A 24051-nucleotide genomic window follows, 5' to 3' on the forward strand; every position below is an offset into this window, starting at 1 on the left:
TAGTTCAGGAAACTATTCAAATCCTAAATCCAAACTAAAAAACATTACCTGATTTTTGGACTAGCATCCTTTCTGTCCCTTCCATTTTTGTAACAAGTGAGTTCATGTATTGAACTCTCTGCCCCTGCCCTTGGACCTCAATTAATGCTTCTCTGAATGCTCCAAACTGTCCCTAGGGCCACTTTCTCAGAGATGCCTATTTCGTATGTAAAGCTGAATGTCTATTGTAAAAGCAGCTCCTAGGTTCCTTTGGGAGTATGAAACATCTCTTAGTCTAAATACGAAATCTCTCTGGTAACGTTCCAAGTGAATTTTCATATGTTAGCAAGTTTGGACCCACTGATCTCCTTCACAGAATGTATGTGGACAATGAAAACAGCACGGCAATTTTACTTGGGCAGGAGCTCTGTGCTTGTCCTGGATTCCACACAGAACATCTCTACCAAGAAGCCAGTTTCATGGGGAGACAGTCTTGCAGCTCACTGTCTCTCCCTCAGAGCAGCTGCAGGAAACTTGATGCCAGAGAACAGATGAGCACATTATCCCAAGAAGCTGACAGCTGCCTTTACAGAGCAGGGAATAGTACATTTGAGTCAAAAATACACACAAACCTCTTTCCAGCAGAACTGCAAGCCTTCCCTTCCCTACCTGACAAGCACATGCTTGAAAGATAAAGTTCTGCCCCATCCCACTTACCAATGTTGGTCCTATCTGATGAAGGAAAGCCACAATCCTTAGACTAAATGATGAGAAAATGGACCGCCAAAATCCAATGGCCCCCGGTGAAAAAGGTGTAGAGAGATGCTCATACCTGTGCCAGGGCATGGGGAGGGCAAGGGTTTCCAGAGAGGAGACTAACACATCATCACACACATGCAAATCAATAAACATGATATGAACAAACATTTTCCCTTTGGAAACAGAGATTGTGTAGAGGAGTCATTCATAAAAATGTAACAATAATCTCTGTGACAGTCCCTTCATTTCTACTTTCTTAAAAGGAGACTTGTCATCAATCAAAACCAGTTGAGGAGATTAGCTCCACACACTGTTGTGTTTTTGCAAATTCTGATCCCTAATATTTATGATACAAGTTTAGACCAAAAGGCCAAAATGAAGCATGAACTACAACTTTCAAAAATACAGCCCAGTTGGGTAACAGTCTCTTAAAATAAATGTCCAGACACCATCATCTGAGCTACAGCTCAGTAAGTGTAACCCAGGGAAACTTGATAGGCAGCTCTGGCCTCCACATGATGCCTACTTAGATTATGAGAAGACTCTGAGAAAGAATGAGCAAGACAGTCAGCCTGCTTTATGGCCCCCTCATCAACCAGCCATGTCACCCAGCAATACATAAAGACTTTTTAAAAGGTGACTGGATATTCAGTCACTTCTTTGACATTTAATGTAATACCCCTGACATTGTAAGTTCCACATCAAAAATGGATAGGACATCATTTGCAATATAACAGAATCCAGAGAGAATGGCACTTGATTTCTGTGGCAATAATGACATTACAAGTGCTTTTTCCACAGATCATTTCAAATCAAAGTAACTAACAGTGAAGAGCAAAGTTTGTTTATGGCGCTCAGTGAAGTCTGAATGGTCATTGTGAGTATTATCCTGTTTCTTTTTAACTGTTTCCTCTCTACCTTTCAGAATAGGCTCTGATCCAAGAACTGACCTAATATAGCAAGGTCTTGTCAGACCCCATGGACATGCCTTTCAGAGTTCCAAATGGTCTTGGAAAATTGGAGACTTTGCCAACATATTTGGTAGAGGGCTGGGGCAGCAGGAGCAAGTACTGGCCAGAATTTCACTCCAAATATCCTTTTATGAGCCCTCAGCTGCAAGAAGGCCATGTGACCAGAGATGAGCTATGGTACCAGAGAGTGGTGGCAGCTAAAGTGGCAATGCTTAGACTCTTCTGTTTTGTTACAAAGGGGCAACCACGTGGAGTTCATCAGTGTAGCTGCAGCAACCAAGTTCTGTTTTGCACACTCCAGAGGCAAGGAGCTTAGAAGGGAGGGTAGGAGGATCCTCCTCACCTAAGGAGAGAAAAGAGGACAGATCCACACAGTCATTGCATTTCACTGAACCTGGCGCCCATACAAAGATATGGTTGGAATTGCATTTGGAGTACAGGTTTTGTACAAATGATGCAGGAATCAGAATCAGTTCAAGATGTAGCACGATTATCTTCTTAACAGATTCCAGTTCCCTTACCCTGAAGAAGGAAGATACCTCCCTTGAGGGTCAAGGGTTTCTATACATAATTCCAACTAGTTACAGGCATGGTAAGGAGCAGCCTGAGATAATATCCTGGGGTTCCCTGGGGGAAGTGGGCCCTCCTACAGAGCCCTCCTACTTAGGACCCTATACTGAGCTAAAAGGGAAAAGGTATTGCTCCAATGAACCTCTAGTCCAACAGATGTGATTTTAAAGGCAATGGAAAAGCCTGGAGTGGTGGCATACTCCTGTGATTCCAGCACTTAGAAGGCTGAGGCAAGAGAGATCGCAAGTTCAAGGTCAGCCTCAGCAATTTGGCAAGACTCTCAACAACTTAGCAAGACTCTGTCTCAAACTAAAATATTAAAAAAGCTGGGAATTGGGCTGGGATTGTGGCTCAGAGATAGAGCATTCTCCTACCATGTGTGAGGAACTGGGTTTGATCCTCAGCACCACATAAAAATAAAGGTATTGTGTCCACCTATAACTAAAAAATAAATATTTTTAAAAAGGCTGGGGATGTAGTTCAGTGGTAAAATGCCTCTGGGTTCATTTAAGTCTTTGATACGAAAAAATTAAAATAAAGACAATGGAAAGGAAGGGGGCAATAAATACCACAGGTCCCAACAAAGACACAGTCCCATAAACCCTTACCCAACCCCCTGGCAGACAATGTATTTTGGTATTCCGATGTTTCTGGATTTCAAGAAGACAATATAATACACATACCATATGCTATATAACCCCCCTTGTGGGGTCTAGGCAGCTTACCATAATTTAGTATCAGTATTTCTGCAGATCAAATATTCACATTACTTGGATAAATCCAGTCTACCGTCTACCAAAGAAACCATATTATTTCCTTTAGGTTTAATTGTCCAATAAGTCAGCACCAAAATTAGAAAAACACTTTGACATACTTTTGAAATGTTGCGAAAAGTGTGTACCACAAAACTGACTCAACAGCACCTTACCCAGCCCGGAGGAAGAGGACAAGCTCTCCGTCAGGGAAGAAGTTTCCGTCTGGTCCGTTGAGAGTCCTTCCATCAGAGGCAGAGACAGCTCAGACGAGGGCACAGATGAATCGTAGATGCCCGAGTCCCGCGGCATGTCTGAGGGGCTGCCCGCTTTCACAGCATGCAGCAACGGCTGCAGTGTGGAGCCGCTCTCCTGGGTGGACGGGGCCTCAGGGTCTTGGTCCAGGCACACGTGCTGACTCTCGGGGTGCGGGTGCGAGTCGGCAGGCCCAGTGGCCCCAAGAACGGCAGCATCAGCCTTTAGGCAGAAATCACTTTCTGGTCCTGGTTTGCAGATGACGTCATTTAAAACCAAGCCTGAGTCAAACTTCTCCAGGACAGGCTCCCGGTAACGCAGGAGGGGAGGATGGAAGGGTAGGAACTGCTTTTCGAACCAGTCGGGCTCCTCGTCAATAAACTGGTGCATGTTGCAAATGGCGACATACAGAGAACGTCCAGACTTGCTCCGAAAGTAGTTCCTTCTGCTGCTGTGTCCCAGGTGCTGTCCTGGCTCCTGGAGGCTATGGTCTCCGGAGTGCAGGTGGGAGCAGAGCTGGGGAAGGTTGTCCATGAGTTTGTATTTAGTACTCAGGTCCAGGATGCAGGGGACATCACCTTCGCAGGAATAATCAAAGTAGACCGCGATGAACTTACTGAGCGCAGCAGATGAACTCTGCTTTGCCTGGCGGAGCTTTTCAGCAATAGCCGCCACTGCCACCAGGAAGAGCTCCCCTTTGCCTGAGCCTCGGCCACCTCCTTTGTGTTTGTAGTTCTTCTTTTCCACAAAGTATTTCATTCCTTTGGAACACACCACGATGATGAACTGGGACTCGTGGATCTTTTGCATGACCCATTCTCTCTGTCCTTCTCTACAGAGACTAAAATCTTCCCATAGGTCTAGCGTCACCTGGAAAGAAAACAAGGCAGCTCCCTCATCTACTCCACAGGAGACAGGAGTAACAAGATGGTGAATGTCAGAGGAGGTCACATCATCTATAAGCACAGCTATGGGCAGGCTGTGTTGCAGACAAACAGCTGAGGTTCTACAGTGAGACTCACACACTAGGCCCTTTGAAAGGGCTTGCTATCCAACAACTCATTTTAGCATTATGTAAGCTCATTACCACTGGCACCCCAGAAGTGAGAAGATGGAAGCACTGAACTTTTACCAGCTGGTCTTAAGTCATCACAAGTATGGCCTCAAGGAACCCACAGTATGGTGCAGAGCACAGAGTATGAAGGGACTGATACTGGATTATATGATAAGAGAGGCTGCCAAGGAGCAGATCCTGGAAAGAAGGCTAACAGACTAGACTCAAGAGGAGGATGAGTGAGCCAACTGTGCTGGAAAATGGGGCTCCAGCCTATATGCCAAAGTCATGCATCCAGAGAACATGGATGGCCAAGAGGATTTCTCTGGTAATGGTAACTCTTACCAACCTGGGTTCAGCCATGTTGTTTGGTCAATGCCAGAGAAGAGGTTGGTGAACTGATAAAACAACACAAGTGGTTATGTTCTGGTTAACTCATTCCAGAATAACAAGCACCTTCCTTCACAGCTTCATAGAGATCTACAGTGTCACATCTCTACAAGGCTTATGATCAAGAAGGCCCTGGGGTATGATCTCTGGTAGGGAGGTTGGTTGTGGTGGTGTATCCCTGATAAGGGAATGAAAATCAGGTATGTGTGACCCCTCAGAGGGTTTAACCTTTGACCACTTTCATCTGATTCTGCTGACAACATGTCTTGACAATTGTGTTGGTATGAATGATTCCTTCTAAGTTTAAAAATGAATTCTCAATGACTATGACCAAACGTAGCAGATACAATGTTTTAGAAGGAATGGGCACTCAGAAATGGCCTTATTATCTTCCTCTGCTTAAAATATTACCAAAGAAAAGAAAGCCCCAACATCCATCCACTTACTGAAAATAATCCTTAACTGTCTTATACTTTCCTTAATTCTTGCTGACATTATACATGCTAAAGCTAACTAGGAAAATACACCAAGCAAATTTTTTAAAATTCCTATCTTTGACTCAGCAATTCCATTTCCAGGCATTTATTCTGGGGAAATCATCAGAAATTGGGCAGTACTTAACTACTGAGAAGTTTAATAATATATATGAACTCATTTATGGTAAACACACACAACACTTTGGGGATTGAACCCAGAGCACTTCACCACTGAGCTACATTCTCAGTCCTTTTTTATTTTAAGACAGGGTCTTGTTAAGTTGCTGAGGCTGACCTTGAACTTACCATCCTCCTAACTCAGCCCCCCAAGTTGCTGGGATTACAGGAGTAGTACATCAATACTATGGATCATGTGACTATTTAAAATTTCAGTTTACATAGAATTGCTAATAATGTAGAAAATTAAAAAGAGACAGAAGTAAACCATTCCAATCTGCCCAAAATGCAAAATTGTATATGTGAGTTCATTTGTGCAAAAAAAAGACTGGGTAAAAATACATTAGATATGTTTGCGGTATCTGAAGATAGCATGTGCCACTGGCTAGATTTTGCAGTTGTTTTTCCAGCAGGTGCTTAAGGCCAAGCTTCTGGTTTTCACACAGGAGACTAGACCAGCCTTCAGATTCGTTTAATTGACAGCAGAGGGCAGCCTTACCACATGGAGATAATCTGAAGACCAGGCTGACAGGCATTTTCAGAGTACAAATGACTTCTAGCTACACCATTACTGTACAATTATTGCATTTTTAAGAAATGGGGCGTGGTTTTCACTTGAGATTCACTCTAAAAATCAAAACTATGGCATTATAGAAAAGCTAAGTATTCATAGTTAACTCAAAAATTGCTAAAAAACTGAGCAATCAAGCATTTGACACATTACTATTTTATGGATTCCTCCCTTCCTACTGATTGTCTGCAGCTACTGCCTTCTCCTACATCACTAGTTTCTCCCTTTCCATGACTCTGTACCAGTCAATCATCAAAACTCAGGAGCACTTTGTTAAACATTCCTCCCTAGTCCCGCAAGATCCCTTCCCGCATCAGTCCCATTTTCCATTCCCCTTCTCAGCAAACTCTCTCATGCCCAGCACATGCTCACCAGGATGTCTTGAGTGACCCCTGAGTGGGTCCCACTCCGGTTACATAGTCCATGGCAAGCCCATGATTTTTTTAGTGCTCATAAAACTTCCTTCCAGGTGGGTGCCACTCAAGGGTTTTAGGCATGAGAGTGTCAAGGTTGGAACCAAGTATTAAGAAACATTAGTGCTGGGCTGGGATTGTTGCTCAGAGGTAGAGTGCTTGCCTAGCATTCATGAGGCACTGGGTTCAATCCTTAGCACACATAAATATAAAATAAAGACATTGTGTCCACCTATAACTAAAAAATTAAAAAAGAAACATTAGTGCTGATGATGGGAAAGACAGACTGAAAGAGCAAGGCAAGACTGTCTCCAATTTGGAAACTATGCCATTAATTAAAGGCAGACCTAGAAGAGAGAGGCAGCAAAGAGGGAGTACAAACCATGTGTCCTGCCTGCAGTAAAAGAACAGACTTTAGATTCCGCACCTCACAACCACAGAAGTCCTGGAGGAAGTAGGCAAAACACTGGACGACGTTCATGTGATTCTGGCCATCTTTACTGGAATAGCACAGGAAGACCTTCGGTCGAGGCCTGAGCCTCTCCCTGGGGAGTGCTGCAGTATATGTGGAGGACTCAGAGCTCTCTTCATCTAAATGTGAATATATATTTTCTAAATTGGGAAAGAAGACAGGGTTGATATGAACAAAGCCTCATCTTGTTCCATATGACTTGGAACTCAACAACATCCTCAAGAAAGAACAGTTGACATATCCACCAAGAGAGTCCTAATCCCACGACTCCATCAGACTCTTGGATCATCATTGAATGGGACAGTAGATTTCTGCAATGGAGCATATCAAAAGATCAAAAACTGTTCCTAATCTGAAACTGACCTTGGACAAATCAGGAAATGCTATAGGGTCCATTCTAGTCAGTGAAATGCCCAGAACTGGCTCCTAAAATCAAGTGTACCTGCTAGACAAATTAAGCATTGGCAGAGTTGACCTTAAGAAAGTTTTACTGAAGTATAATTTACAAAGGTAAAGTACACACATCTCTTTCTCTCTCTCTCTCTCTCTCTCTCTCTCTCTCTCTCTCTCTCTCTTTCTTTCTTTCTTATGGGGGGGATGGGAGGGAGGGCGGTGTCTCACAGGCCCAGACTGGCTTCCAACTCCTGGGCTAAAGCATCTCTACCTAAGTTTCCTCAATATCTAGGAATACAGGCATGCACCATGCCCAGCTAAAAGTGCACAATTCTTCAGTGTACAACTTGATGAATTTTAATATAAGTGTCATCTGTGTAACCCCCATCTAAACCAAAGTATAGATTATTTCCAGCTCCTAAAAAGGGTTTCACACGACACCTGATTTTTATAAACGATCAGGTCTTCCCTCTATCCTTATTCCTGCATCAGACTTCCTTCATGCTCCTAAATTTAGTTTGAGAATTGAATTGTGCCTATCCTTTTAATGGCTCCTGAGATTTTACTCAACTATTTTAATTCTGGGAACTAGAGAAGCCAGGGACTGACTAGGAGCTAAGGTTTCCCAGACACCCACCTGGAAGAACCAGGTATTCCTAACCTCCCTCTCTGTTGGCTCTGACCCCTGACCTGCCCCCTAGGTGGGGAGGTGAAAAGACACAAAGAGATACCTTGTTGCTTCTTGCGGCACATCACAGTGAAGAGCGTTGCAAACGCCGATATGACAACCAGTGGCACTGTGATGGCCACAGCTCTGATGGGCCCAGCCCAGGGAGAATGCACTGAGAAATTTCAAACGGAAGGATTTTAAACTTGAGCAGCATAACAGGTTTAAAGATAAATAACTTTTTTCTTATAAACATTAAGCTGCCCCACAGATTCTAGGACCCCAAAACCACTTATCTCTAGTTGTGGTGATTATAAAATGATTCAATGGTTCATTTTTAAAGGGTTGTAGAAAATAATTCAACAGTTGAATCTACTGAGACAGTAAATAGCTCTGAATGGGAACTTCACCTAAGAAAACCTCTTCTCCCACCACTTTTCTCCCAAGGACAAGTGACTATTTATTTAGTTCCAGTGACAGATACCACATTGGCTTTGATCTTCCAGACATCAACATGAAGGTGGAAGGAAACTCACATTTGATGGAATATCATTTAAGAGGGAGGTGCTGCATTTTGTTTTGTTTTTGTAAACCATAAAATACAGAAAGTATTAGATACCTTAAGTCTACAGTAGTCTAGAGCCCAAATTTCAAACACAACAATTCTTACCTGGCTTTAAGGCATAATGCATCACTTTTCTTGTTGTATTGGTATCATCTACAAGCTGCAAAACAGAGGACACTGTATTATTTTTTAAAAAAGTGATAGCACCTCAACAAATTGTGTCTAGCAGGTAGCAGGGCGGGACACAATACAACAGTGAATTCATTCATTATTCCATTGGTGTGCAGGTGTGATGGGGGGGTAGGAGCACAAGTAGAAAAGAACGGTTGAGGGAGAGAGAGAGCTACTGGCCTGTAATCATTTACCAAGCTAAGACTAGGCATCAGGGTTCATCTCTGCTTTGCCAACTCAAACCTGTAACCATCCAATTTCCTGTCATGATTAAAAAGGCTACTTATTCACTGAAGAAATTCAGTGAGTGAATCCCACAATCTAACAATTTTCTATTAAATTGGCATCCTACACTGATTTTACTGGGCCTGCATGAATACTTTAAGAAGGTGTGTCTGGCCCAAAACACACACTGCTACTAAGGAATGCAATAAGTAGGTCTTTCTACCAAAATGTTAGGACACGCTGGTTGTCTTTGAATCATACGGCAATGGACAAATTGTTAATTTACTTTTACCTCAATTCTTATAATACTAATTTGATACTGAAAAAGGAATCTTAAAAAAGAAAAGAAACATATCATTTACATACTCTTTGAAATAGTGTCTGTTGAGAACAGCAATGGAAATCCTAGAGCAATATAGGCAGATATAAAAGGACTAACTTTTGTTTTGCTGTTTAGGAATAAAATAAAACTTACTTTCTTTCTTTTTTGCAGTGCAGCGCCTCAAACACAGAGCCTGGCACGTGCTAGGCAAGTGCTCTACCACTGAGCTACACCCCAAAACAAAACATTTTTAAAGCTAAACTTTTAAAAATATATCTTTGTAGCATGAAAGAATATTATATAGAAATTTATATCATAGTTATGTGGACTATGTGGTTACATAAAAATACATACTTGAACTCTTTAATGAAAAGATCAGATATCAATTATATATAAACTTTTTTAAAAAACATAAGAACCATGTAAAAATATAACTGTGCTCACCTTCAATGGCTTAAAATATTAGTGCCATAAAGTTAAAACTGTACATGAACTACATCCTGTAGAATTAATAATAGGGCTTTCTATAGTTATACATACCTCAATTATATAATCCCCTGGAGAAACATTTTGAAGGAGGCAGCTGGTTGTCTCTGTATTTTGTTCCTGTAAAGAAGCAATCAACACTTTAAAAACTCACTTCTTGGAAAAGGGCATCAGAGACTCTTCTCTCCCCCAGAGCTGAAGGAGACTTGCCACCAGTCATACTTTCAGATGGTACAATTAGGTCAGAAAGCAGCTGCACTTATCTGACTTCACATCTGTTATCTGAACTTCACATCTGGGTAAAAGGTAGAAAGTCCTGGACCCCTGTCATATTCTATCCTTAGCTGGTGGTGCCCTCAGCAGGAATATTTCATCCGAAGGCCCCCCCAAAAAAGTTCAAATACCCTCTAGTACCCTCTACTTAAAAAGGGAAAGGAAAAGATACTAGAGTCTAGGTTTGCATGTTATTTCATTTGCCACAATTTTAACCTGGGCAGAAAGTCAAAGGTCAATGATAGAGGTGAGAACTAGCAAGAGAGCAGAACTAAGTCAAAACCCGACAAGTGCAGGGGCATGTGTAGGAAGGGACAGTGTTTGGCCATCATGACCAATAACCTCTCTTGGTCCTTGAGAGGGCAATCTGGCAATCCTGTGAGCTTCCAGGAAATGTTTCCCACTTCTCTGATCACTCTGATCTTGGTTACTGATCTTGGTTTAAGATTTTGATTACCTTAGCCTATAGGTAGAATCAGGGGCCAGTGGACTGCTAATGGCTTGCTTCTAGTTCCAGTTTCCCTCCTTATCAGCTATGTGGCTTTGATCAAGCTAGGTGACCTCCCTGAGTCTCAGATTCCCCATGTGTAAATGGGGACTACAGTAGCCTCTGTTTCAAAGAGTGCTCAAGATTCATGGAGTGGAAAGATCATCGTTTGCCACACAATGAGCACTTGATGAATGTTCAAAACATAGAAAAACGTACTAGAAATACTAATTCTTTTGATTCCTTAGAAATACTTTTTATAGATCATATCACTACTAGAACCGGTCAAGGTGTAGATAAGTAGGAAATAAGGGATGAAGGGAAGATGGCCTAAGATATAACTAGTGCTAAACATTCTAGAATATCTACTGATACTGCCACCAAAGCCTAGGACTCACACTGAGCCACCCAAATTCCAGAGACCCAGGAGTCACTTTAAACCACAAGGTGCTCCTTTATGCATAACCAGCAGCTCACCTGCTTACAGGTCTTTCGCTTGAAGGGTACTTCATGCTTGAGCTTGTAATGAAGATAGAAAAAACGGAAGCCAAAGTTGTGTGGTGCATGATCGAAGGACACCTGCATGTCTGAACCGTGCTGGGTGATGTTCAGGTTCCGAGGCTTCCAGACTGGGAGGAGGAAGCAGCCAGAGTGAGCATTCAGAGGCCTCCCAATGCTCTCACAGTGGCAACACTTTCAGACTTGACAGATAAGAACCGCCATACTTACAGGGTTTACAGGCAAGGTTGTCCGGTTGTAACAACAGGTCACAGGCTATTGAAAGAGATACATATCTTTAGTTTTAAGACAGTTTGACATTTTCCTTACCCAGCAATTCAATAAAATTTAAATACACTATGCTTGGTGTTACTGGAAAGGGAATAAAATGCATTAATTCAACAATGATTTTTCACTGCAGGGCAGAAGTTCTATCTTATGAAATTTTAAATGGTATGATATAAAAAGGTTAATGTAGTTCACTTTACTCTACATAAGTGGAAACAGTATAAAAGTCACCCAGATTTTAAAAGCTTGTCAAACATGTAATGTTTGAAGGCTGGAAGCCAAGGGCAGCAGAACCATGTTCATGCTACTATCACATGGAGGCTGTTTTAACTGTAAACAGAAATAATGGTGGTCCCCACTCCACTGTGGAAGTGTCTAGGCACAAGAGAACTTTGGAGTGGCTCTGGTAACTGTCAAGGGGTTATTTTGATCATCATTAGCATTCTTATTTAAAATCCTTTGTGGACTCTAAAAACGAAACATCAGGCATTTATTAAATAGTAGTGTCAGTGCTGAAAACCAGGAACTGAAACCAGTAGCTTTGAAACAGGATTTAAATGTGATAAAAACACACATTTGAAGGGACAAATGACTAGCCCAACATGTCATGCTGCTAACCCAGGGAGAGTCTTCTGAAAATTCATACAATGCTCCCCCTCCCCTAAAAAAGGATAGTTTCAAAGCTACAATGCACTGAAATGGTGACAAAGGTCTACATTCCAGGAATGTATACCCTACCTCCACCTTACCCCCAAATAGACAAATTAATTCCAATAGGAAAATTAATCTTAAATTATGCTCATTATTATCCAGGCAAGGTTCTTATAAACACACTCTTTGAATCCAACATCTGGTTATTATATACAAAGCATCGAGAAATGTGACATGTGCATGGTTTTTGCTCTATGGAATCTTACATTAATTAAGAAAATAAGACTAATTGTTATAACTTCGCAGCTCAGAAAACAACCACAGTAGGAATTCTACAAAAGGAAACATGGACGCAGGCTAGAGTTGAGACCAAAAATCTCAAGAGCACAAGGATGACAACCAGACCACAAAAGAGGGGACATCAGTGTGATGGTTTAGATATGAGATGCCTCCCAAAAGTTCCTGTGTCAATGTGGGAATGTTCAGGGGTGAAATGATTAGATTATGAGACCTAGAACCTAATCCATGAATTGGATGGGGGGGTTAATAATTTGAATGGACTAACCACGTGGTAACTATAGGCAAATGGGGGATGGCTAGAGGAGGTAGGTCACCGGGGGCATGTCTTTGGTCTTTATGTTTCTCTGATGCCTCACTTGCTCTTCTCTGTTTCTTGGCTGTCTGAGCTGAGCAGTTTTCTTCTACTACGCCCTTCTGCCATGATGTTCTGCCTCACCTCAGCCCCATGCAATGGAATCTGATCATGGACTGACCCTCCAAAACCATAAGCCTAAAACCAACTTTTCTTCCTCTAAGTTGTTTAGGTCAGGTAGGTATTTTGGTGACAGCAACAAAAAGCTGAGAACAGAGCATCAAGATCATACTGATCAGGATCATGCCAAAGGGGCCAAAGGGGCCACTGAAAGTTTTAGGGGGACTGGACATCACATTTGAAAACAGTGATTTAGGAAGATTAAAAGAGACATGTACAGGGAAAGGGGAACAACTGGGAATCCAGATGGCTCATGGTTGAAGGGAGGGAGGGACTCCATCGCTGTATTTCTGAGGATCAAATTCAAGCTCCAACAAGCCCTTTTAACCCTGTGAGTCAAAACCCTAGTCAGTGGGGATGGTATCCTTATAGGATTGTTACAGAGATAAAGTGTATTAATACATGGAAAACATTTAGAACAGGGCCTGGCACATGAATGTTAAGTAAGTTAAAATTTCTAGAAAGAGGTGGTCTCAGGAATACTGTATAATTTTCTTAATCTAATCCTGACTCCCATCTAATAACAGGTATAAAATGGAATTGTTTCATGCTCCAACCATACACCCCAAAATCAACTTACACTTTTGTGCCTGGGTTGTCGGTTTTTGTTTTTTTTTTTTTCCCTTTAAGTATTTTTTTTAGTTGTAGATGAACACATAGTATCTTTATTTACTTTTATGTAGTGCTGAGGATTGAAGGGTGCCTCACACCTGGGAGACAAGTGCTTTACCACTGAGCTACAGCCCCACTCCTACTCCTGGATTTTAAAAAATCATTTGTTTTGTGTGTGTATGATGCTAGGGAGTCAAACCCAAGGCCTTGCACATGCTAGGAAAATTCTCTACCATTGAACTATACCCCCAGCGCAAAAAAATCACATTATTTTAATACGTGGCTGTCTTAATGGTGGTTATAGTGTCCTCAAAAAAATCAGCCATCAGGTTTATTTTACAATAAACCAGGAGTGGGTGTCTCTGGTTAGGTTAACAAAGCCCGAGCCAAACCTTCATTTTAAAAAGTATATTTTTAGAATTTTCCTCTGGATGCTTTTCTCCTCATCCTGCTTCTTTTGTACTGGTATCTGGTGTGATTTTGAATACATCTCTGTAGAACAATCATGAAAAGCAAGAGAAACATCTCCTCAAGGGAACCAGGCAGGAAAGAGCATACTCACCCCGAGTTCTGAAGAAGAAAGGGTGGTAATTGCTTTCGTTTTTAATGGAAGGGAAAGGGACAATCTTTACAAAGTAATCCGTTTCAAATTTCATATTCAGGAAAGGCTGAGATTCCATTCCCTAAAAGGGAACAAAACACATGTGGTGTCATGAAGAAATTACCCATCCTGTCACTCACACCTGAGACCTTCACTTCTTGTCTTTCAGACACAATTCAGAGCTGAGGATATGTGCCAGGGAAGCAGAAAGTCAGGTCCATTTCCTGGACCAAGTTTGGATTTGGATCTGTAACTCAGAAGATGGACAAGACTGTCTGTTCTCTGGCAAGAAAGCCATGGCTAGTTAAGCCTGAACCTCAGAGTTGCAGGGAGAGGACAGTGAGCCCACAAACCCCCCGCAGAGTACAGACACTTTCTGGATGGCTGCTGGAATGTAACCTGAGAAGTGTGTTTACCAAAGAGAGGTGCTGAAGATCGGGCTGGTGTTGCCTCCCCATCCTAGCCCACCTTGGCAGGCAGGGTGGACCCCACCGCTCTGCTTCTCCAATTTCAGACTTTCAATAGACCATTCAGACCCCAGGAACAATGGCATGTCTTCAGGAGCACATTCCCCAAGTGTGACTTACAGTTCTTTTGAAGCTACTGTTGAGCTGCTTTGGGTCCTTTAGAATCAGTTGTTGGCACTGTCTTCCCTCCGACTTCAGCTCCTCCAGTATTACCCGAAATCCTTTTAGGAATTCAATGCCTAAGCAAAGCAGGATGCTTTTATGAAAAGCAAACCTAATTACTTCTGAACACACTTTCCTTCCTCCAAGATTAGGGTCCTCTCCACCTACACACCGGATGTAAAGACTTTGCTCTGCCTAGGACATCTGGGTGAACAGAAAGGAAATGAACATATCCTGCGGTCCTCTGGGACAGACAGGTGATTTTCTCTGTCCCACCATTACTACTATAATTAATCTCTAATCCACCAGGCCATTTCACAAATATCCACTGCCTCTGTAACATCAGGGTTCAAATATTTTGACCCAAGTCACAATTGATCATAAAAGTCTGCAGTGAACTATATAATTTCTAGGTCAGTGAAAAAGGGGCATTCAGCTGACAATTCCCAATGCTGACTGGGAAGTGTCCCTCAACCACAATTCCACTTTAAGTTTTAGCTCTACATTTTTTTTAAGTTTCACTGAGCAGAGTACAAAATTCCCAACATAGTGTCTGCACCTGAGGGGTTCCTAGACTAGAGAATAATAGTTTAGGAGAATGCTGATAGATTTACAAAGCATTTCTTGCTCTAATCACTGTAAGGCAGACACCCAAGGGCTGCCCAGTGTGTGCTCTTCACATAGCGCTTAGAGGCCAGAGACACCCATGGCGCTGCTGAAAGGCGCTGGCCCAGCCTCCTGCCACCTGAGCTTCCCCCACTGCACGTCCCACTAGATGCTTTCAAAAGGATTAAGCCCTGATGGCCACAAGAGCCAGCATCAGGGGTCTGTATCCCATGGAGACCAGAATGGTCCAACTGCAGCTGGAGATCCCCAAAGCTGGCCTCAATTGGTGAGATATCGATTTCACATTCTTTCTGAACACTAGACAAGGAGACATTTTCAAACCTCCCTCTCCCAGGGCAAAAGTAATTACACAGGATGCAATTAACCAGGTGGGAAAATTATTGATGGCAAAGGCCAAGGAAATCTTTTTCTTTTTTGAACAGGTTCTCCAATCCTGTAATTATTTGATGAACAGCACATTTTTCATGGTGGATAGGGTGGAGGCAACACAATCAGAACCTCACATTTTAGGGTTCAGAGTGCTCAGAGCCCCAGAACTGATTCTAGTAGGTCAGGTTTCAATCACAAAGCTTCCTGCAGGATGATGGCCAGCTAATCCACAGGCCCAGAGATTCAGACATAATGGCAAGACACAAGGTCTTTGGAAAAACTACTATTTAGTAGATTTCATAGGAACTTGCCTTTTGAGTTTAAAAAACAATTTTTTTAAGCAAATCCTTTGTGTTTATACAAAAATTTAATTTATGCAATGTTCCTGGAATTATTATTTTCTAACAAGAGCAAACTGATTAATATGATTAAAGGCCAGGCATCTCATGAAATCACCATGACAAACCTGGGTCTGGAGGTAGAGGCAGCAAATGTAATTCCTACACTGCAGGAACTTATTTACCATAAAACCAGTAACACCTTGTTATTATAAAAGATAGGCTATTTTATAAAGTAATCTCCCCTAAATGAACTTATTTGCTCTCTTTTACATCATTTAAACTCACTGATTCCTAACAATCACAGAAGTGCTATTATCCCCATTTACAAATGAGGAAATTGAGGTTTAAAGAAGTTAACTTGCTCAAGGTCACCAGGAATGACAGGACAGAAGCAGAATTCAAACCCAGGAAATATCCGACTTTAATTCAGTGTCCTTAACCCACATGCTTTCCTGCCTTCCAAGTTTCCCTGTTAGAACCTGATAGAACCTGTCCATCCCCTACACACACACCCATAAATCATCATTCAGGAAAAGCACAGCCTTCTGAGTTCCCTGTATTAGTCTTCCAACCACCAGCTCACACCTCTTACTTTTATTCTAATGAGGGAGCCCACAATTCCTTGGAACAAGCCCTTAACCATTTCAGCCTTATATGGAATGACCACTTCCCTTTTACCCACGGAGAACGTTTTTATCTTTAAATGTTAAGATAATATTATTTTTGGAAAACTCATGGGATTCAGACTCAGAATTACTTCTGTGAACAGGGGAGTGAGGCCCTCAGCTCTATCCTTCCTCCACCTGCACTCACCCCTCTGATGGTCGGGTTCTTCTGAGATTTATCCTCTTCAGATTAAGAAATCCAAGCTCAATCCCTGGCTATGTTTGGGAAAATGTCTAAAATTGGTGGCAATGTCAGAGGGGCAGGTCTAAGGCCCAGATTCTGATGAAAACAATAGCCCCTCTGCTCTGAGAGCTCTCTCTGAACAGCTTGCATCTACTCTTGATAGACAGGGAATCAGAGGCTCTGTGAGCCACTTTAAAATGTTGATTCTGGGTTCAAACCCAGGCTCATCTGAACAAATGCTCCCTCCCCATGTCCATGCTTGACTAACCATCCCGTCCTAGGTATCATCAGTTCATTCAAGAGGACATACAGGCCAGGCACAGTGGTAAACACCTGTAATCCCAGTGGAGGATCCCAAGTCTAAAACCACCTTAGCAAGACCCTGTCCAAAAATAAAAAATTTTTAAAAAGGCTGGGGATGTGGCTCAGTGGCCAAGTGCCTTTGAGTCCAAACCCCAGTACCCCCGCCCCCCCAAAAAAAGAGGACAAACAGACATCCCAACAGCCAAACTGAATCTAGCCAGATAATGTGGGTTTGTTCTCTTTCTGTCCTCATTTTGATTGGGGGTTTTTGTTTTTGTTTTGGTCTCTCACAGCTTAAATAAAATTTTAATTAGCTGCCAACTTTGAAATCCTGAAAAATCACAATGTGTGTCAATGATGGGTCCATATATCTATGTGGTCACAGAGACAGCTAACACTGGCTGCCAAAGCCAGCCTGCCCCTGAATGGGCCATGGGCTTTCCTGATACTGTTACCACCTACCACCAACTAGCAGTGAGACATAGAGGCCAAGGACTTAGTGCCATTTATCACCTACATACTATTATTTTAGAAATCCACATGTCTCTCAAGGGTCAAAGAAAAAACGCGAAGAGCCATGGAGCAGTCTTACACTGGGCAGAGTCAGCAAGTGCAAGCCTCAGAGGACCAAGTGTGTCTGTGCCCCCATCCAACCTCGTCTCATCCTCTTCAAGACCTACCTGCCGCACATGTGAAATTCTGGCATTAGGCACTAACCCGGCTCACTGGGGTGAACTTGATTTCTGAACACTTACCGAGGGACCCTGGAGACCAAAGAATGGTGACTGCCACTTGGTCATGGCAAGCATACTGGCTGATGGTGATGTTCTGGGCATCAGCAATCACATGCTTCCCCAACAGATTCAAGTAGGTGGTACAGTCTGTAAAGAACAGGAATGGTCTAATTTAAAATTTTATCTTTATTTTCAAGTTTGTCTTATCAAATTACACAAAGCATGTCCACAGCTGGCCAAATCCATTCCATTTCAAGTCACGTGCTTCAAAAGCCCAAACATGACATCAAGGTTGACTGACGTTTAGGTTACTACAAGATGCAACAGAGGAATTTGTTTATAGCATCACTACCACCACTCACCCCAAGTTAAATTCCAGGATGGTCCTGGGAGGATCATACATACACAGTGTGGACTGTGTGTGTGTGTGTGTATGTGTGTGTGTGTGTGTCTGACTTGAACTCTGATGACATTTACCTAAGTGAATAAGTATTTGCATCAGTTCAGCTAGCTTTCAGCATTAAAAAGAGTGATCTGAAAGAAAACACTGCTAAATAATTTGGGGTTTATTTGTTTTTAGAAGAAACCTAGAAGGCAAGGTGTCAACTAGAAAGGAAGGAATCAAGGAATCAACGTGCAGATATGAATCCACAGGGGAGTGATTCACAGCCATGCTGTTAGCAATTCATTAGTGCCCAGGTAAGGATGCTAACTAGCATCCACAAAGGCAAAACTTTTGTTCTGAAACACTGTCAACAAACACACACACAATCTTCATCAAATCCCAAAAGTCCCACATTGCTCCCAAAATGAAAATCACCTCTGCTTCTTTGGTTTTTGTCTGAGTATATTACTCACTGTCACTTGTCAGTATAGCCACAATCATGGGAACAGCAGCACCACCTGGTATTGCTAAATACACCTTCAAAATCTGTCTCCCCTAAAAAGTTGCCAGAAGCTTTCAGCCAAAATCAGGCTAGGACTTGAGAAGCTGACTATGAGATGGCTGTTCTGGCCACTTTAACAGAAGAACCATTGGTTGTCCCTAGAAGATACCAACTATTGCTTCATCTTTGTTTCTTTCTCCATGACTCAATTTGAATACCCTCTTTAGTGTCTACTGCAAAAAGTTCTCTTCATCAAAGGTCTAAATCTGTCTGTTTCTCTGCTGAAGCGGGAGGCTTTTCTTTAGAGTGAAATATTCCAGAGCATTTTCTTTTCTCTCCCTCTTTTTTTAATTCTCTTTTTTTTTTGGGGGGGGGGTATCAAGGGGTACTTAACCCCTGAGCCACATCCCCAGCCCTTTTTATTTTGAGACAGGGTATTACTAAGTTGTTAGGGCCTCGATAAATTGCTGAGGCTAGCCTCAAACTTGCAATCCTCCTGCCTCAGCCTCCTGAGTCACTGGGAATTCAAATGTGTGCCACCACACCCAGCCATGTTGCCCATTTTTAACTAAAAATAGACATTTAAAAACTATAAAGGAATACAACAAGAAGTCATACATACTCTTCTTACTTGATATAACTGCTATTAACATTCCAATGGATGTCCTTACAAAGCTTTTAGCATGCATATAATATTCTTTTTTATTTCTTATGTAAGTATAACATCCATACACTAAATTGTACCTCACCCTTTTGGGGTTTTTTTGGTACTGGAGATTGAACCCAGGAGTGTTTGACCCCTGAGCCACATCCCCCGCCCTTTCTAGTTTTTGTTTTGACACAGAGTCTAAGTTGGTTAGGGCCTCGCTAAGTTAATGAGGTTGGTCTTGAACTAGTGATCCTCCTGCCTCAGCCTCTTATAAGTCACTGGGATTATAGGGGTGCACCACCACAGCCAGCCACACCTCCCATTTTTAAAACTGCGTCCTTCACATAGTCTTTGTCCTGCTTTCTTACCTAACCACATTAGATGCACTCCTTTCGTTAAACTTCATTTGATTCAAAAGTGACAGCCATTCATATTTCACTATTACTTCTAATTGAACGAATGTTAATAATAAAATCAAATCCTACTTTTGATGAAACTCATTCTCAAAGCAATCAATGGGTGTTCTTCAAGTTCAAAAGAGAATTTAGAATAGGAAAAAGAATCTTTAAATATCTGGTTTAACACCTATATTGTATAAAAGAGGAAACTGTAACCATGAGAGATCACCTGGGTGACTCAGAAGGAGCCCAGGAGCAGAAGCAGAAAAAGCAGCCTCAGAGGGTTCTTTATAGTTCTTGGCACTCTTTGATCAACACAGAGTATATTGCTCCTAGCATAAGCTCTTGAGTCTGAGGGGTTTAGTCTGAAAAAGTTCTGGCTGTCACTAGCTTCCCAATACAGAAAAAGAAGATCCTATCATGCTTGTAAAGTTCCAGTATTTTCATTTGTTGAAGCCTACAATGTAAGAGAACCCTTTTGACTTAGTTTTGAAAAAATGCAAATGAGAAATTCATGGGTTTCCTAATGCCAAAATTAACACTCTTTGGGTTTTCATAAATACAATTATGTAAATAGAAAGTCTAAGAATTAAGATAATGTATTATAACCTAGTCAGGCATACCCACTCAGAGCCTAAGGAAGCATGGTATGCAGGGTCAAAGGAGGTAAGGAGGCTTGTGAAATTCAATTATGACTTAATGGTAAGACAGTTCTTTTTTTTAATATTTATTTTTTAGAAGTAGTTGAACACAACAATACCCACAATACTTTTATTTTGTTTTTTTATGAGATGCTGAGGATTGAACCCAGGGCCTCGCACATGCTAGACGAGCGCTCTACCGCTGAGCCACAATCCCAGCCCCCATTTTCTTTTTTTTTTTAGAATATTAATTGACAAAGGAATAGAAAAAAAAATGAATTCTGTAGTTCAGTAATTTTGGTGAAAACTTGGTAATTGATTCTCAGCGACTTCAAACACAACTAGTAATCAGTCAGCTGAGCAATAACAGGAACTTCCCTATGAAAGAGAAAAATATCTTTTTCAGCGAAAAACATTGAATAAGCTTTTTTTATACAGCTTGCATCCAATTATTAGCAAATCTAAAGTTTTGGATTCTGGTTACCAAAAAAAAAACAAACTTTACACCCAAATGACATTTTGCCAAAATGCAACTGAGCTTCAGACATTTCAGGAGTCAATGCAAGTTGTGAATTAAATTCAAATTAAATGCTAAAGAATTAAGAAGAAATTACGACTAAGAGGTGGAAATAGGCATATGGGTCAAAAATTTAGTACAATGAAGACAACAATAGAATACTTTTAAGTTTTATAGGTATAGATCCCTTTACACAAAACCCATATTAAATTAGAAAAGCAAATACTTGTTTGCAGCTGACCAGAAAATTTTGAACTCCTGAATGTAATGTAAGATCTGCTAGTACCAAGAGCATCTATTGTAAATTAACTTTCTAACTCAAAGAAAGATCCCTTACACATGTCTTTACTTAACTGAACCAAGTATCATGAACTTGCAAATCTTTCATTACCATCACAGCATTTACCCAGAACATGCACACCCCACTAACACGAAATGCCTGAGTTCCATATGTAAGCCCTCATTGGTTAACTTAAAATACCCATACCAGTGACTGTGGGTGTGAATTTGACACACATATTTGTATCTTATTATTGTTAGACTATATCCATAACCTCAAAAACTCTGCTTTAGTACTGATTATTCTAGAGGCCTCCATATGACCTAAGCCCCTAATTCACAATCTTCTCCAAGAGATGAATGAGATGTCAGGAGTCACCAAATAGAAGTCAAGCTCCCTCTCATTATTTTCATGTATGAATTACAGCTCATAAGGCTAAAATGCTCACAATTATATACAACAACCTTCTTATGAATGAAAGCAGCTGCTTAGTGGGGATCCTATTTGCTTAATCAGAGAAAAGCACCCTCACCCTATCCTTAAACAACCATTTAACCAGAAAAAAAAAAAAAAAAAAAAGGCACACTTGTTTGGACAAAGGACAAAAAAGGGCGTTTTTATTCAACCCCAGTTGAATCGGCTTCTGTTAACACATAGTACTTCCTGAATGTATACTCAAGCCAGCTAGCAAGCTGAGCAGGTATAAGCACTACCTCATTTAAGCCTCAAAATGATTCTAGGAGAAGGAAACTAATTTTTTTTTCCCCCTGGTGCTGGGGATGGAGCTCAGGGTCTTCTGCAAACTATACAAGCCCTCTACTACTAAGTTATAGCCCAGTCCACTAATCTTTGTTTCATATGAGCAAACAAGCATGGGTGAAGAAACCAAGTCACCTGCCACAGCTCACAGAGCTGACAGGTGGGAAACTGGGGTTGGGACATAGGCCCAAGTACAAAGGCCCAGAGGTGACCAACTGGTGACCCCTGGTCAGTCTGGGACACAGATTCACTTGCCCCACTCTGTGTATTTGTTATTTACTTATTTATTTTTAGTTGGAGATGGACACAATACCTTTATTTTACTTATCTATTTTTTATGTGGTGCTGAGGATTGAACCCAGTGTCTTACACATGCTAGGCAAGTACTCTAACACTGAGCTACAAACTCAGCTCCTATGTTTGTATATTCTTAAGATAGATGCTAATTATTTTTTAAATGTTCACAAAAAATACAGATTTCTCACTACTCTTGGAAACCACATCTGGCTAAACTATAGGAATGCCCCGAGACCACAATGAGCTGGAAGTAAGAATTCAGTGTCTGCTTCAAGCCAAACAGTCTGTAGTCCCCACTTTCTCCTAACATCCTGTTCTTAGGCAGCTTTGCTCCTCTGTCTCCTGCTGAGCCTGACTAGCATCTGTGCTTATTCGTAAGGACTTGGTCATATCTTGAGGAATTCAGGGGAGATCTTCATACATGACTTTTCTGAACACTATGGAAGACACTTGACCTGTTCAAGGTCCCAAATACTTCAGTGGCTCGATGTTGAAAAGTCCTCAACCCCAAGATCTGTTGTGTCCTTGTTTAAGTACAATGGTGTAAGCTGTGGATTACTGAAAGTGCTCCACTCTTCCAGGTCAAGCCAATTACTTACTGTCATATCTGAAGGTAATGTTGTGCAGTCCGTTGTTCCTGCTGGCTGGCCCCACTCCCTGTGGGAAAACAAGAGAATACAATTAAGTATGAAGCCAACTGACTTTTCCAACACAGATCCCCACGGAGTCTAAATGCAACATTGCAGAGGCTTGGTGTCATACAAGTCCCCAAGTATCACCCACCACTCTTTCCACCCATCCTATGACATCACAACTGCCAAACATCCTCCAGCCCAAGAGATTTCTTACTGCCAGGTCACAGGGGATCATGGACAGTCATTTCCCCTGAGACAATAGGAACAGGCTTTTCTATTTTAGGGGTTAAATAATTCATTAATAGTAAAATTGGGAATAAGACTAGGGCTGCCAGCTGGAGTCGTTCCAGTTGGATCCACTTTTAGCACTGATTGGTTATAAAATTCTCTTACCAGACGCCCTCATCTGAAAGCTTTATTAAGCCAAGACAGATAGGCAATTCCTCAAGTCTAAGGAAACCAGTTTCTCATTCCCAGACTGAGAAAGAGTGTGGGAATAAGCCGTTACTTTTAATGAGAAAATTCTTCACTGCATCCATACCTATGCTTGGAATACACAGGGTGGGTCATAAAAGAAAAAGAAAAAAGACTTTAAAAGGTCTAATTCTTAACTGTTGGTGATGTGGCCATTAGCCATCTGCACTCTTAATAGCAGGGCTAACAACTCCGCCAGACTTCCCACTTTAATTACAGCATCCATAGAGAATCCTCCTACTGACCCCGCCTTTTCCTACCCCACGGTTTATCCTTTATGGGAAAGAGCAGCTCTAAATCTACCCACTTTGACTTAGCTGTTTCTCTAATAATCTGCAAATGTGCCATTGAGTATTAATTGCAGAATTCTTTAAAATAGTTTAATTCTGAAGAGCTAAATGATGGGAAATATTCTAGCCACACAGCTAAAGTTTCCACTTAACAAGGAGGATGTTGGGGAAAACCATATGCTGGCAGCCTGGTATTTAATGGGCAATTGTTACACTGAGACACAATGTGGAGAACACTTCTGATGGGGCCCAGGTTTCAAGCCACAACCCCATCACATCCATATGCTTCAGGCATGTTCACGCTGTTTATCCTGAAGCCAGTCACGCCCACTGAAACCATATCCCTGAGCTCAGATATACATGAACCTTGGGAAAGCACAGCTGTGCAGAAAGGGACACACACCCCACTCTAAAGTGGGAAAATAAGTAAGCAGTAACACAAAACCTAAATCAACATGGTCCCCCCATCCCTGATCTATGGTGGCTCCCCTTCTTCCTGGTTCACCTTCATTCTCTAGCTTT

The 24051-nt window shown here is 41.7% G+C and overlaps 1 protein-coding gene across 2 annotated transcripts in view; it reads right to left on the minus strand.

The window, feature by feature from the left end:
• Positions 1 to 1331: 1331 nt before the first annotated feature.
• Il17rd (interleukin 17 receptor D) overlaps positions 1332 to 24051 on the minus strand; it is a 60103-nt gene continuing 37383 nt past the window's right edge. Inside the window, exons 2-13 of one of the 2 annotated variants that reach the window (XM_076868382.1) lie at positions 22730 to 22787; positions 17724 to 17849; positions 14438 to 14556; positions 13812 to 13932; positions 11158 to 11202; positions 10906 to 11057; positions 9723 to 9788; positions 8570 to 8624; positions 7964 to 8074; positions 6795 to 6958; positions 3208 to 4156; positions 1332 to 2052 (exon numbers count right to left, since the gene is read on the minus strand). In XM_076868382.1, the coding sequence (XP_076724497.1) occupies positions 1940 to 2052; positions 3208 to 4156; positions 6795 to 6958; positions 7964 to 8074; positions 8570 to 8624; positions 9723 to 9788; positions 10906 to 11057; positions 11158 to 11202; positions 13812 to 13932; positions 14438 to 14556; positions 17724 to 17849; positions 22730 to 22787 (2079 nt within the window). In that variant the 3' untranslated portion in view covers positions 1332 to 1939. Of the gene's footprint in view, positions 2053 to 3207; positions 4157 to 6794; positions 6980 to 7963; positions 8075 to 8569; positions 8625 to 9722; positions 9789 to 10905; positions 11058 to 11157; positions 11203 to 13811; positions 13933 to 14437; positions 14557 to 17723; positions 17850 to 22729; positions 22788 to 24051 lie in introns of both variants that reach the window. The other variant, XM_076868372.1, reaches the window with a different exon arrangement.

Source organism: Callospermophilus lateralis, chromosome 1 (assembly GCF_048772815.1).
Source record: "Callospermophilus lateralis isolate mCalLat2 chromosome 1, mCalLat2.hap1, whole genome shotgun sequence".
NCBI lineage: Eukaryota > Metazoa > Chordata > Mammalia > Rodentia > Sciuridae > Callospermophilus > Callospermophilus lateralis.